The 15,628-nt window shown below is 39.6% G+C and overlaps 2 protein-coding genes across 3 annotated transcripts; one reads left to right on the forward strand and one right to left on the reverse strand.

Moving 5' to 3' along the window:
• Window positions 1–30: 30 nt before the first annotated feature.
• Window positions 31–10,418, reverse strand: LOC109631432 (uncharacterized). 2 transcript variants are annotated; one of them, XM_020090195.2, is made up of 11 exons: window positions 10,180–10,418; window positions 8,059–8,309; window positions 7,812–7,929; window positions 6,626–6,778; window positions 6,275–6,469; window positions 5,001–5,074; window positions 4,216–4,413; window positions 3,698–3,835; window positions 3,501–3,590; window positions 3,214–3,357; window positions 31–2,959 (listed from the first exon to the last, which is right to left on the reverse strand). In XM_020090195.2, the coding sequence occupies exons 2-11, from the start codon at window positions 8,296–8,298 to the stop codon at window positions 2,831–2,833; spliced, it is 1,479 nt and encodes a 492-aa protein (XP_019945754.2). In that variant the 5' UTR covers window positions 8,299–8,309; window positions 10,180–10,418; the 3' UTR covers window positions 31–2,830. The 2 variants fall into 2 exon arrangements, with proteins under 2 accessions (XP_019945754.2, XP_019945757.1); XM_020090198.2 differs by lacking the exons at window positions 6,275–6,469; window positions 6,626–6,778.
• c10h3orf38 (chromosome 10 C3orf38 homolog) lies at window positions 9,579–14,355 on the forward strand. Its single transcript, XM_020089681.2, has 5 exons — window positions 9,579–9,600; window positions 11,101–11,473; window positions 12,450–12,625; window positions 13,290–13,534; window positions 13,662–14,355. Exons 2-5 carry the CDS (start codon window positions 11,218–11,220, stop codon window positions 14,023–14,025), a joined length of 1,041 nt encoding a protein of 346 aa, XP_019945240.2. The 5' UTR covers window positions 9,579–9,600; window positions 11,101–11,217; the 3' UTR covers window positions 14,026–14,355.
• Window positions 14,356–15,628: the final 1,273 nt, after the last annotated feature.

Raw genomic sequence — 15,628 nt, forward strand, 5'->3', positions numbered from 1 at the left:
GTAATGAGCTGATAAAAGAGAAAGCAGACATACTCAGTATAGACTTTATTGTACAGTTCAGCATTGCATATTTACTAACCATAAACATATTGCTTTAATAGACCCCAGGTTAGAGGAAAATAGAATGCTTATATTAGAATTGCTTTTTCAAAAAAATGTTTTTTGCATCAAACACCTATTACATGAGGTAATTCTAAAAAAATACAATTATATCTTAAAATATATCATAAATAAAAGAGGTTTTCAAAGTCTGAGGCATGGACTCTAAGCAGTTTTAGGGATGTTTGGCTCAGTGAACTGAGGTGACATAATGTTACATTAGTTATCCTATAAGTAGCCTTCACATGTGTGATTTGGTTAAATATATAATTTAGAAATTCAGAAGTATAGAAGAATTTTCCTGTTTTTCCCACTTTCCCAGTCATAAACTAATAACTGCATTGTGTAAGTATTTAGTACAGTATATTAGGCTTTCTTGGCTCAAATGTCGAGTGTCTGTGGGATCAAAAAGCACAATCATGATGCTTTTTGCATCCAGGTATTGAGCAAAACTAAGCAAGTAAACAAAGAAGAGACAAAGGGGGTGCAATTCTCCATGTTTTGTCTGAGGGAAGGCCGACAGTGTCAGACTTTGAAAACCCCTGACGTACAGTACAACCCTTTTTCTGTTCAATTTAGCCATTGTGTCCTCCCTTTATGTGTTAATCGCAGTCTATCAGTTAATAAAGCCGCGGGTCCATTGTCGCAGACGGTGTGAATTAAAAGAAAAAGTACAGACTGCTGATAAGACTCAGAGGCAGCCCTGCGACAGGCCTTCAAGCAGAGAGGCTTTTATAATATTTCATGCAGCAAATGCATTCCAGTTATAACACATGCTCAGTAAACTGTTTTGCTTTGGTGATGCTTTTAGCCTAGACAGAAACTAATGTACGGTAACATGTGCAGAAATGTGCAGTTGTGTAAGACAGGATACAATTCTTTGCAAACAAAGAAAACAGTAAAACAGACAGCAGAATGAGGTGAAACTGAAAAAAGCAGGAACATGCAGCGTACAGTGTGCCGACATCAAAAACGAATCATTTCCACTCACATTTTCCTTTGACCTGAGATAAAGTCTGAAATTGTGGAAAGGTCGCTTAGTTGAAGATTTTCAAAGTCACACACTTCTTTTAACCGTTAAGTTATATATAAGTATTTGTGGGAAATCACACAGAACAATGCATCATGACTGATTGTATTAAGGCCAGGTAAAATGGAATGCCAATACAGTTAAATTTCAATGTTTAGGTGGAAAACATAGACTGTAATGATGGACGACATGTCCCCAAAAGTGAGGCCAAAGTGTCTGGATTGCCCCCTGGTAGCTAGCTGCAGTATAGACCATAAATACCACCTCCTCCATGTTAATGGGTGGGACCAGCAAATACATTTTTGTGATGGTTTCTGTTATTTTAGGTTGCTCTTTCCATACTGATGTTTGTCCACATGTTAATTTTTCTAATTACTTTTGATTTGATTAGTTATTTGATAATATAAAAAACGTAGTAAAATATACTGTAATTTAGCTTAATTTCTGGATTGTGGGAGGAAATGGAGACATGTTGTCCATCTTTATATACAGTCTATAGTGGAAACTAAACTGACACGTGACAAACTAAAAGAGAAATAAGTCTTAAACTGCTACATTAAATTGTGTTCATTACTTCAGATTTTAGCAACAAAATACATTTTTCAAAACGGAATTGTTTTGCAGACATGCTATGATAAATAGTCAAACACAGAACATTATTGCGACAACATTTTTCTTTGTGAAAAAGTACAAATATATTTAAACAGCTGAGTTGATAATAAACATGTAGATTGTTAGTGCATCCTGAATGGGTGCAGCTTGGGCATATGTTATTCACCATATTATTAGATTTCTTCATAAATACCTGTGCTAAAAAACACAGCTGTGTTTCAAATGGAAGACCTGGATTAGAAAGGGAGGGTGGACTATGATGTAAAAGAGAGAACCAAAATGCCAGCAGGGGTTAAGGATAAAAACAGATCCAAGACATACAAAAGTCTGAGCAGTGCATCTTTCTGTGTCTCTTAAAACTCGGACACAGTATTTTAATTCAGGGCCTGGATCCAGTCCACAAAGGCAGAGATGTCACCACTGAAGATTCTGCTGGACCAGCTCTGTGGACAATCTGCAGACCACTACATTTGAATGAGTGGGTTTCTTCAAAGTGTTTTGATATGGCTTATCAAGGCAGAGTGTTTGGATCAGTAAAGTTATCATCTCCATGTGAAGTAGCATAAAATATGTGTTGAACTGGACTGAGAAGATCATGATCATCTATGGGTCCTGAGTTGCTGACGTGATGTTTAAAGACTGGGACTGGAAACCATGAAAACCATATTGATGATTGAGGTTTTCATAATACAGTAGAATTCTCTGCGATCATTTAATCGTGTGTATGTTGTTTTTTAGGGTTTATAATTTATCATTAGTTTTATCAATATGAAAAGTTAATGACTCATTCGAAGTGCATTTCATTATATTAAATATGCCGCTGCAGTAGAAAATGTTGAGCGTCTCGCTTTCTAAAATAGGCTTGCTGGGCATCCTGTTGTTTTTGGCATTACCTGAAACAAAAACATATACGTACGAGACAAATACAATTCTGGAGTTCAGTGCAGATGCGTCCCTTTGGATTTTACAGTTTGTTTTGCATAAGAATATTTGCATGATGTTTAATGAGATGCAGCTCAGGAGAAAGTAGACAGATGCAAAGGGACATAGTGTATAGCTGGGTGGGTTGTGTGTTTGTGAGTGAGATGCTCAGTGGGTGCCGTTGGAGCTCCAGTCATAAGGGAGGAAGGTGACCTTGGTTTTGCCTGCAGAAATGATGCCCTGCAGGCTGGTCTTCTTAGGAGAGTCGCCCATGTGCTCCAGCACCCACTTCAGCAGCTACGAGAGAGGGAGGACAAAACAGAGCGAGAGTATCAGATGGGTTAAAGGTTGAAATTATCCACGTTTTTTTTTCTGATGGAATTTGCAGTACTTTGAATGTAACTTGCACTGTAGAACGACACAAGAGCTGATAATTAAAAACAACACTGAAAAGTTAAAATGCTACAGAATAAAAATCATAACAGACAAAAGAGATTTCAGATGCCTGTGTATACTGTATATACAGAAACAGCAGCTGGAGTTAAACCTACGTTCTCATCAGTGCCTCCAAAGTCGGCCTTGTACCACTTGAATATCTGACTGAGTCGCACTTCTCTTTTCCCAGAATCCACCACACAGCCATCGTCATTCTCCAGAAAGGCTTCAGCTGCTGTGCGGAGCTGACTGTCGATGTCCTGGAACAGTTCAGTAGATCACACTTGATTTCTAACATTCATGCTCTTAGTGTAAACACATACTTTGTAATTCACTGCTAATGACTTCAGATTAAGGGATAATTAAGATTAAAGTGAAAATTGACAGACGCACTGGAGCTCACCTGTGGAGTGTATGTTTTAATAGGCGGGCAGCCCTTTGCACCACAGTTCAAGGCAAAGTGAATGAGGGGCTCAGCATTTGGGAGAGCCACCTGGTGGACGACAGGAGAAGTAAAGATGAGTAAATTCAAAGACTATATGATATATAAATATAAGAAAGTTATATTTTCAGTTGAGATTGACCAAAATGTCTGAATACTTGAAGCCTTGGGTCCGTGTTGGAGAAGGGCCTTCGAAACTGTGCCAGACCCTTTTTGTTCCCTCTCAGCACGCCGTTCTCGATGTCCTGCAATGTGAACACTTCTCCTCCAATCAGGTAGCTCACGTAGTTGAAGAACTATAATATGGGACAGAAACAAACATGTTAAATCCAATACAATCCATTCCTGTTGAGCTAAAATCTAATTAAATAAACAATTAGGAATATCTTAAAAAATCAAATACAACATTATGATAACAGGACTAGTTATATCATTATTTCAAGCTGTTAAGAATGCATGTTTTATCTTAATACTTCAGTCTGGATATAAAATTATTTTATACCGTCATTATTGTAAAACAGTCAAAAAAGCTCTATCCTCAATTTCCATGTAGAAATATCAGCTGAACCTTTAAATTATTTTTGCAGAACAAGCATTTTGAAACAGAACAAGTGTTTCCACACATGTGGGTTTTGAAAACAGTGTGACAACTCTGAGTGCAGCTGTGTGATCCTACTCTGTATCTTGACCATATGTTGGTGGGGGGCCCCAGGCGTAGGAACCCATGGATGACGAGCGCATTGTAGGTGTTGATGAAGAAGGCCAGCTTCTCCTCCCGGCTCAGTGACAGCAGCTCCACCCTCTGCAGCTGAATGGCCAGCTCAGAGTAACGCTCAAACGCAGGGTTCACCGACATACCTTTGTAGTCCACAGACTGTAAGAGCACACATATACACAATATATATACACAAACTACACCACGTGTCAGTGTTTTAAACATACAATGTCAGAAAATATCTTAGAATAGAAATACAGCATCATTTTTGTTCTCACATACAGCCCCTCACGATTATTTCGGAAGATAATCTAGAGTTCAGTGCATGTCTGAAAGATAGGAAGCTAGCAATTCTGCAAAATTTTAAAGGATTCTCTTAAAACAATGCATTCGTGAGGCAAAAGCTTTTTGTGAGGTCACAGCGAACTTGACCTTTGACAACCAAAATCTACTCAGTTGATGCTTGAGTCTAAATCTTTGTATCAAATTTGAAGAAATTCACTGATGAGATATCGTGTTCACAAGTAAAGGCTAGATGGACGGACAACCCGTAAACATGATGCCTCCGGCCACTGACTGCCGCCAGCATGGAGGCATTAAATTCAACTTGTGTCTTAAATGGCAGATGTGTGTTGAGGTATTTGCTTTGAACACATTACATTCCGCAGATTCAAACATAAACAGAACATTTACAGATGAAAACACTCAGTGAGTCAGGATCCCTCCACAGTCAACAAGGTCATTACCTTGCCGTCGGCAGAGAGATGCTCAGAGAACAGTTTCAGAATCATCTCCCGCAGAAGCAGAGAGAGCTCTGCAGCTGAGAGGAAGAGAGAGAGAGAGACAGATGGTTAAAATGTTTCATATATTCAAGAGCTTGAAGTAGAACAAATGATGGAATCATTAGGAAACCTGTGAGAAGAGAGAGCGTTGCAGATACATTTGAAGAGGAAACCGGTTGAGCAGAACAACACTGACACGCTTAGAAAAGCACAGGTTAGCTTGTGAGTTAGCCGCTGGAGGGGTGCAACATTCATTCAGTAACAAATACAACAACACAGAGCCGCACAATATGCCTCATCACCACTGCAGAAGAAAACACAACACTTAAGAATGACTTAAGTAATCTGACAGAACAGGGCCTTGAAAAAGGGATTGAATGATATACATGATCAGGTTTTAGCTTTTTTGTTGCGTTTATATATCTTATATCTTAATACTAGATCATATTTTGTGCAAATACTTTATGCAAAGACATTTAATTCTGACGATTATTACAAAAGCATAATATAATCAACATAATTATATTATGATACAAGCTTTTCATATGTGGCAAATTAAAACTTTTATTTTACAGAACAAGAATGCAGAGACGATGTGCTTTTATCTTATAAATATACATTTATTTTCATAGTTAAATTCCAATTTATTTGGTTGTGTTTTCTTTTATTTATAATAAAGTTGATGGTTAAACTCTTAATGTCAAGCCTAAAGTACATTTCTTTGGCATAAAGGTTTGATATCAACATCAAACCCACTCCAATTTTTTAAAATCAGGATCAAAATTATTTTTTTGTCTATAATATCAGTATCGGCCCCAGAAAAAACTCCATATCATTGGCTTCAGTCATTATGGTGACAACTCTCGAGCAACTGACCAAACTCCATCTAATGATTCTTAATTGCAGTTGAAATCTCTGCAAAGAGGCAGCAAGTGAACCCTGATTCACGTTATTCATTTTCTTATTTTCAAAAACTTTAATGCTCACACTGGAACACAGTCACCATACAGAAGATGAAGCTCATAGAACGATGTCAAGCGACTATCGTGTATATCATCAACCCCCATTTCAGCTCCGCCATAAACTTTACCGTCATTGCACACAAACCCAAGCGAACCCAAAAGCCAGCAGCCAAGAAGGGACAGGGGTTAGAGGCGCCATAAAGACACGTTCTCAGTGCTGTCATCCTGGAGTGCGATGTGTGTTTGTGCCCACAGCCCGGTCCAGTCCTGACCTACCCGGTATGACACTGCAGCCTGCAGTCTGTCCTGCGTTGAGGGCTGAATGAGGGTCATCCTCCAGCAGCCTGTACAGTGCTTCATTGGCGTTTTCCCCTTCTCCAAAACTGCCATCCTGCTGCCCACAGCCACGCACACTGACCATGTACTTCTTCTGCAACAATGCCTGTCCAGTGCTACAGGCCTCAGCCCTGGCTACCACACACATGGCCACAGTCAGTAAATGCATAGATCTTAGTATGAATAAGATCACCTTGAGATAGTTCAAAGAGTTTCCAGACTGTTCTATTGACGTCTACGAGATCAGACAACCATGACAAAGAAAGCCTGTTTGACTGCAGCCGTACTTACCCATGCCCTTCTCTTTCTGCAGCCAGTTTACCAGCTGATCGCCCGAGAAGCTCTTTTTGTAAACAGACAGCCCCCTCCTTTGACTGCCAATAACACTGCCATGTTTGAGGTCCTCTACCAGGTCGGCCAACTCATCTTTCTCACATATAAACTCTTTGAGGGCAGGGATATAAAAGCCACACATGTACAAACAAGCAGAAACACACATGTTCAAAACCCACATGGAAAAAGAAAGATTATGGGTATTAATTCAGTCTATCATGAGAAAAAAAAAAAAAATCTGCTTTGTGGGACAGGCATCACCTGATCTGGGTCAACTTATTTTACACAGCTGCTTCACATTTTTCTTTATTTTCTTTCAGGCTATAATAAAGACGTGGTATCAGATCCATACATACTCATAGATTATACATTTCTTCATAGATTGACCAGTGCACAATTCCTTCATGACAGGAAAGAAAACAAATGTGTGCACTTGAAATAATTATTTTTGTAACAAATGACCAACACTGAAAGATTGAACCTAAATGTCAATATGAGGGCAAACTGAATTTGCAGACTTTGCAACTTACAGAACAAAACTGCTTCTCTCTAACACCCATTGTGAAGTAACTGGCAGTTAGGGCTGAGATTATAGGCCGGTGTGGCCTCTCAACAATGGCAGTAATGTGACAAGACTCACTATTTGATCTCTACTTCCTACAAGTGACAATCAGTTTCAAAAGAATACATCTGAGCTAACATCCAATTTAAATATTTCTTTACAGAGAGCTGTGTGACTGCCCCAGGAGATAAACTGTGTTTACACAGTAGGGAGCTTAGGGATCAAATATAATGAGGCACTGTGAGACAGTTTGCTGCTGCTGGGTTCATCCTAAATGCCAAGTTCCCCCTTCAACTGTGTATGTTGGCAACAGCGACAGGAGATGATGATGCTGTTACTCAAACCTGTCCATATATGACCGTATTACATAATCCCTAACCGTTCGTGGTTAACTTCCTTTCAAAATTAACTGTGTAAAACCAGCCCACCTGACTACGATTCACTCTAGCTGTGTGATCATGTGGTGTTGGACTGTTTGGAAAAATGTGGGTTTTCTTATCACTCAACATTTGATCATAGGCCACACCCATTTCAGAGCAGCTTAAACTAGGAAACAAAGTGATGTGGAAAACGCTCTCTCACCTCTATCGCTCTCTCCACCTGTGTCCTCTGATTGGCTCTTCTCTGGCACAGGTGGAGCATCTGCTGGAAGAGGCTCCTCTTTGACCAGACTCACCAATCTCTGAAGCTCCTCGGGAGCCTGAAGAAATGGAACAAGACACAAACTAAAAAGTTTAGACACAAATTTGAATACCAACAGATTTTGACACTGTTGATTAATACACAGCAAAAAGCACTAAGTTCACTGGGTGTCTCTCCTCCCCCTCACCAATTTCTGCAGGTCATCGTTGCCGCCAACATGAACATTGTTGAAGAAGATCTGAGGGACTGTGCTGCGTCCTGTCAGCTCCTTCACTGCTGCTCTCAGCTCTGGATGCCTCCCCAAGTCCACGTCACATACTGGCACCTCCAAGCGCCCGAGGGTGGCCTTAGCCTGCACACAGTGTGGGCAGCCCTGGATGGAGTACACAGTTACCCGTCCCAGAGCACGGCTTGCGAACTCCTCCATCTGCAGCAACACTGACAAGTCAAGAAAGCCAAGAGTTTTAAGTTTCAGTTGTCTGGAAAGAAGTCTGCTGAGCTCCATGTGTTTCAGTAACTATCTGCAGTCCTTGTTTTCCTCTGACCTTAGCTACTGAGCAAAGGTGAGCAAACAGGACGAGCATACTGCAAACACCTTTTGGCCCAACGCCTTAAACTGAACTTTGTTCGCTGATGCGTATTTATGTAGTTGTGCAAGTGCACTTTTTTTAGATATTATTTTACAGTTTAACCAGTTTAAACATAAATAAGATGTTAGATAAAACCAAATATAGAACTTGAAAATAATATTAAAAAAAATATTTTTTGTAAACATAAAAACAGATCAAAATAAAAATCTGGAGTTTAATCTAGTGAATTCAAATGTGGTTTCATAAGGGGGCTGTTGGGCCTTAGAAGAGGTGTGAACTTCTGTGAACTTCGGTGCCATTGAAGTTAAAAATTTAATGAATACCAGATAATTGCTCCATCTTTAGGTATTCTGTCATTACGTCTCGTGCTCCCTATAAAGTATTCAACCATGCTTGTACACACTTAAACAAATGTCATAGACTATTAACAAATGTTCACTGTCAGTTTCTAGGACAGCTATAGCAGTCAGTTGGTCTCTCTAACAGATGGAACAGATATTATTGGGATCTTCTTTAAATAGGCCACACTCAAGTGTGGTATCTCACAGTGTTAACTCATATTGCTAAGTTGTGTCTCCTAATGAACATGAAAAACTGCTTCTGTTAGACATCTAGGTCTGCCAAACACTATTCCAGCCACTCACTAGATATTAAAATCACAATGATTGATTCCAACTGGACACGCCTGATGAGAGATATCAGGTTTACATATTATTTCAAGTTGCCTTCAACTTATTTATGATCTATTTAGCCTTAGTTTATAGTTGTACTGTCAATCCATCCCAGGCTATGCACTCTACTGAGTGCTGTTCTAGTTGAAGGAAAAGGGTTGGACAATGTATTTTGAGATGTACAGTAGATGTACAGTAGATGTTGCTGTTTGTTGTTGTTGTGGTTGTACAGTACTTTATGTAAACCATCTGTTACGTCTGTTTTACACATCAAACGATTACTAAGAGTATGATATTCAGGTGAACTGCAGGTGACAAAACAAACATGACCTGGTATATACACACTTCCTGAATGAGTCATTGATTTCTCTGCCCTTACTCATGAGGGTGAAACTATCTTTGTGTATGGAGTCAATAATACAGAGTGACACAACTTCCTTCCTGCTCCTTTCAGAACATTTGCCTCCAGTAAGTCAGTTGTCAGTCAGGTCTTATCAAACACTTCCTTGTGCTTACTTCAGTGTCCTGATTTCTTTACACTCCCTCTTTTGATGAAGTTGTTTATGAGCTATTGTAATACAATCAGGATCCAATACCTCACTAATAAACATGCATGGAAATTCCTGAATATATATATTATATTTTAAAGATATGGTTCATAATAGCTGATACCGATGTTATGGTAGATGACAGAACAGAAACAAATAAGTTTTATTTTAAATAAGGACATTAAAAGTAAATGCAAGGTAACCCGATTCATAGAGTGATATAGTTGCAGGAAAAAGCATTTCAATTAATATAAAAGAAGACGAACCTTTAAAAACAGTGCGTCTAAATTAAATTCCCAATTTTGTAAATGGAGTTCTGAATGGGATGTGTTTGAATAACTGAACAGGAATACCAGAGACAACACAAGCACAGAATAAATCTTTACAGACCACGAGAGTCACCATTTAAGGTTAAACATTGACAGCTGTTCCCTGAAGGAGCTAAACTGTGCTAATGCGAATATGTTAGCAAACGATAACAACAGGAATGTTTCGTTACCTCTCTGTGTTTGGCTCCGCAGCTTGAAACGGGAAAACAAAATGAAGCCACCGATCCTCTTGTTCCGGATTATTCAAACCTATTAGCTCATGTAGCAGCGGATTGAATGAGCCTGGTGTTGCTCTGCAGCGACATGAAGAAGCTGCCGAACAAAGTGTCTCATCATCACTGTTACTGAGGCTCCGAGCGGAGGGACTGCTTCATGGCTGCTGTCCCCGCGATGCCTTCAGGACCACCTCGTACGGTTAAAGAAGTCTAACACAGAAATGCAAGTGACCAAGGCCAGATCACGAAACACAAAAGCAAATAAAACAAAAGAGCAACACAGGCGAATGAGAAAACACAATGTCAAATAAGAGCAAACATTAAAACATTAAATAGCAATGCAAGAACAAACTGCTGTGTCTTGTGAATGAGAATGGTTTTATGTTTTTGCCAACTTAGTGATTGATTCAATAAAGTTGTTTATGACAATTTCGTTTAGAGGATGGGGTTATGTGTTTGGCAATTTCAGGAAAAAAGTAGGTGTTTGATCCTTATTTTACAAAAAAAAAACATATATATAGGTAATATGCTGTGAGCTACAAGCGATACAGTTTTGTTGCGTACAGTATGACAGAGTAAAAAAGAACCTTACAAATGACCTCAGGTTCTTGCTTTTTTAACAGAACAGCCAGGCAACATCTGTTCACCCATGAACTGGAACTTCCATTGCTTACCATGTGATGGGTGTATACTGTTAATGTGAAGACAAATCTTAAACACTGATTCATTTTGAAATGAAGGATTGTTAGGTTTTGATTGCAGGGTTTTACTTTAACATGGATTGTGAGAGGCTTGACTCCAAATGTCGTGTCTGCTTTCGATACAATGAGCAAAATTCTGCAATGTGTAAAAACTGTAATTCTCTTTCCTCCTCAGATGCAACCAGGGGAGTCTCAACATGGATCCATAAATCCATAAATATGACCAGAGGGAAGTAAATAAGCCATACACGTGCGAGGCTATTTAAGAAACCAAAATTCCCTACAACCACAAATGCAGCACAGCTCATCCTTCTGTCCTGCTCACTGGAGGAACTGCGGCTCAGCGCGGAACGATTGTTCCCGACTGTTGCTTGTTCCCGCACGGTCTGTTTTCACAGCAGGACACGAGTGGGAATCAAAGATGTCTGGACTGTCAGAGACGGAGCGGGTGGGATGTTCAGTGATCCTGAAGCTCATGTCAAAAAGCGACCTGCTGTCACTTAGCGACACTGTGACCAACAAGGTGATCGTTGTGGAGAATACCACAGGTACGTGTTTTAACCTGTACCCGGACGGCAAAGAACGATTTAGCTAGGGCGTCGTCAGTTTCGTTTTCCAGATCTAATAAGTTAATTTCATTAAACTTTTACATTAAACTTCTCATTTCAAAAACTATAACACTTTATACGAGTAGTTTTTTCAATGTCTTAGCTTCTCATTTCGCTGTCGTCAGTTCCCATCAAAACAAACTGTGTTGAGAGATAAAAAGCTGCCTGGTTTAATTGTAAAACATTTGCATGGTTATAAAATTAAGATATATAAGTCATATATAAGTATACAAGTCTGTGTACGACTCCAGTGAGTCAAATCAAATCTCTGTGGAGATACAAAGTTGCACATTTACCAAAAAGAAAAACATAAAACTGCCAGTTTTCTTCAAGGGAGTTTGGCATGAGCTCAAACCAGAAACAGAACAACCTGGATCTTGTGTTATTTCAGTTTTTTGTTTAATTAAGAGACATATCTTTGATACTCAAGTGAGGACATCAACTTGTGATCACTAACATCTGCTACTCCTGGTGGTAGGCATTAATTAGTGCAGTAGAACATACAAGGGATATTCTCCATCGTGTCCTGTGTTCTTAAATGGGACAGTGTTTAGTTTAAAAAGGCATAGAGGTAATGATGTCTGATCTACAGAGCGGATCTCATGGCTTTCATAGTACGGCCATACAAGCCAGTAGCCAGTCAGATTTACCTTTAGCCTCAGTATACCCTCAAGTTCGGCCTTTATCATTGTTTACAAGGCTAAAACACTTGATGACGCTAAGGTGCACAATTTAAGTTATGTCCCTAACATCCGCTGGTGGACGTTGGTAACTTAAATTGTACACTTCAAACGTGCAAGGGACATTCACCATCTAGTCCTACATTCTAAAATTCACTTCTGCCTAAAAAGCATCATGTCCAGATAATCATGTAACATCAAATAATAGTAGGCCTTGTGTTAATTTGTTCATCCAGAGGCTATGGAAACCATCCTGTCCTTCAGTAAAAACGCAGAGGAGATCCTGAGAAGGAAGAAGGTTCACCGGGACCTAATTTTCAAGTATCTGGCCAAGGAGGGGGTGGCGATGGCCCCCAACAGTGAGAAACACCAGCTGGTGAAGAGGACACTGGAGCTTTGGTCGTCAAGGAAGGTACACATGGACGGGAGGTCAAAACACTCAGCCCTAACATGAGAAGCATGGCCTAATACTACTGCATATAGAGACCACAGTATAACAAAATCCCTAAAGATGGAGAAATTATCTGGCATTCATTACATTTTTAAACAGGACACTCAGAGACTGCATATCTCCACAAAGGCCCAACAGCCCCCTTATGAAACAAGATTTAAATTTAGATCACAATTTTTATTTGGCTCTGCATCAAATTGCAGACACTGATAAATATCAGTTCCCAAAACATGTTTGTTTTTATCAAGATCCATGACTTATTCTCTGAGAAATAATACACATATTTGAAAAAATATCTATCTCAATATTAGAGTAAGTGGGGAAAAAACAAATCCCTGACTCTGCCCCCTGGTCCAGATCAACCCCAAAATGTAATGGGTTCTTTCCTGACCCACACTGCATCCCTCAACCAAATTAAGAGGTAATCTGTTCAGTAGTTTTTGCATAATCCTGCACATTTTCAGACAGACAAACAAACACAAATGAAAACATAATCTCTTGGCAGAAGTAATAAATCTGTAGCTAGTAAAATGTACTGGTTGTCTGTGTGGCATGTGTTACTGGAGCACGTCTACTGACAGGTACTTGAGGTATTAATTGTTTACTAACTCCTCATTCCTTTAAGGCCTTGGTTGATAAAAGCCCTCAACAAGAGACAGATGGGACCAGAGAGAAACAGCCCTCAGGGACATCATCTGATACCCTGAGCTTGAAAGCTGAGGTGGATTTTGACCCTCAGGTCCTCGGCAAGCAGTTCTGCCAGTGGTTCTTCCAGCTCCTGAACAGCCAGAACCCCTCACTGGGCCAGCAGCCTCAGGACTGGGGGCCGCAGCACTTCTGGCCAGATGTGAAGCTGCGTCTCCTCGCTACGTAAATTTATTTGTATTTATTTGCAGCATTTTTCCGATTTAAGTTTTCTTACAACTGAACTGAAGATGTTAACAGAGGGAAAATCAACCTCACATGTCAAAGCTGTGTCTCTCTTTGTCTTCCTCAGAGCGGGCAGTGAACAGATGGATGAGTTCCTAGGTGCTGAACTGGTTAGCCTTCGTCTCCTAGCCTTGACAAAGGAAGAGTGCCTTCTCCTCAGCCCCAACCTGGAGCCCCATGGCTTCAAGACACTTGCTTCCCCCCATGGCTTGGTGCTGGTAGCCGTGGCCGGGACCATCCACAGAGATGCAGCCTGCCTGGGCATCTTTGAGCAAACATTCGGCCTCATCCGCTCCCCGCTGGAAAATAACAGCTGGAAGATCAAGTTTGTTAACCTGAAGATCAGAGGGCAGGATGCTCTGGGCGGGACGGAGGCGACAGCGCCTGCTTTGACTTACAACTCCAGTGAACTGCAGCTTCTCTGCAGTTGATGACACTCCAACTTGTCTAAATTGCACAAACAAAAAAAAACAAGCTGTTGTTTTCAGAGACTCAAACAAGGTACTGGTCCAAACTGCTCTCTTTACTTATATTTACCAGTGAGGTCAGGTTGTACAGGTAGGTGGACACTGGTGCATCTAAATCTTCTTGGGAGATATATTGGTGATGTAATATAAAAACATTTTTGCTTTAAATATACTGTACCATGATGCAAAGCATATTGTGCTTTTTGTTGGCCTGTGCCTTTTGTAAGATAAACTATAAATACAGACACGCTCTTGTAAATAAGGATCATATCAAATATAAACATTATATTAAAACTTGTCTAGACTTGTGCTCTATTTATCTAGATATCAAAATATCTAACATTAGATATATCGCTAATGCGTTTGTTCTTTAAGGCCTTAAAGTTTTATAGCAGTTTATTGTTGTTACTCAAATGATGCAGCTTATATGCATGTTCAGTGGGGACCAAAAGTCTGTTTTAAAGCTCAAATGCAATTTTTGCTACACTTCACTATATCAGGTCTCATTGAACTATGTTCTTTGATTTAATTTGTGACTTTTAAAATTGCTATGTCATTAATCTTCACAGTTCTACGGACGGAATGGTATTCCTCTGCTGAAGCTAACACCCTATCATGCTCCGTTAGAGTCACCATAATTTCCATCATCAATATGATGGTGACTTTGATGCAGAGTATTGCATGTTGCTAAAGAACTCTTGTGTTTTGGTATTTCCATTGTTGTGGGGAAAATATTATGATTACCTGCAGTAATATCTGTATCAGTATGCAGCTTGATTCTAGCAACGTTTTACATTTTAATGGCACGTTAAACAGCTGTGGGGGAAAAGTTTGGTTTGTTACCTCTGCCCCCTCTGTTATTTTTTAGTCCATGTTTCCTCGTTAGGAGGATTAAGCAAAAGAAAGGTTATTTGATAAGATACGAAATCCTTTATTAGTCCCACAATGTTGAAATTCGCAGTGTTACAGCAGCAATAGTCAAAAAGACATCAGCAAGTAATAAGTAACATGCAATACTTAAGTGTGAGGAATATAAAAACAAATATAGAAATATATGAATGTAATTAAACTAGTATATATACGGTCTAAAGACAGAGAAATATATGTTGTGTGAGAATATGTACAGTGAATGGATTGCACATATATTGCACAGACATGAATATTGCACAGTTGAGTTGACTTAAATACAGTACAGTCCATAATAATTGAGGTGAATGTAGTTTTTACTAGGAGCAGAGCTGGTTGTATACTCTTACTGCTGCAGGAAGACTGCACGTGAGCATATGAGCCCAAGCAATTTGGTTCAAACCCAGATAAAAAGCCGGTTTCATAATAGGAGTTTTTTTCATGGGTCAAAGTTTAATTTGCCATGGACGTCTTATTCAGCCTCATCCAAACAGACTTAGCATTACTTAGTCATATAGCACAGAGTCCAGATGCAGTGGAGTCTAATGGCTGCTCACAGTTCAACTGATGCTCTGTTTGAAGCTCTTGAAGAAAATCACTATAATCAAGAAGAACAGATCAATTTTACTTCACCAGGTTCAAAATGAGCCAAATCTTTTGC

This window comes from Paralichthys olivaceus, chromosome 10 (genome assembly GCF_024713975.1).
Source record: "Paralichthys olivaceus isolate ysfri-2021 chromosome 10, ASM2471397v2, whole genome shotgun sequence".
Taxonomy (NCBI): Eukaryota; Metazoa; Chordata; class Actinopteri; order Pleuronectiformes; family Paralichthyidae; genus Paralichthys; species Paralichthys olivaceus.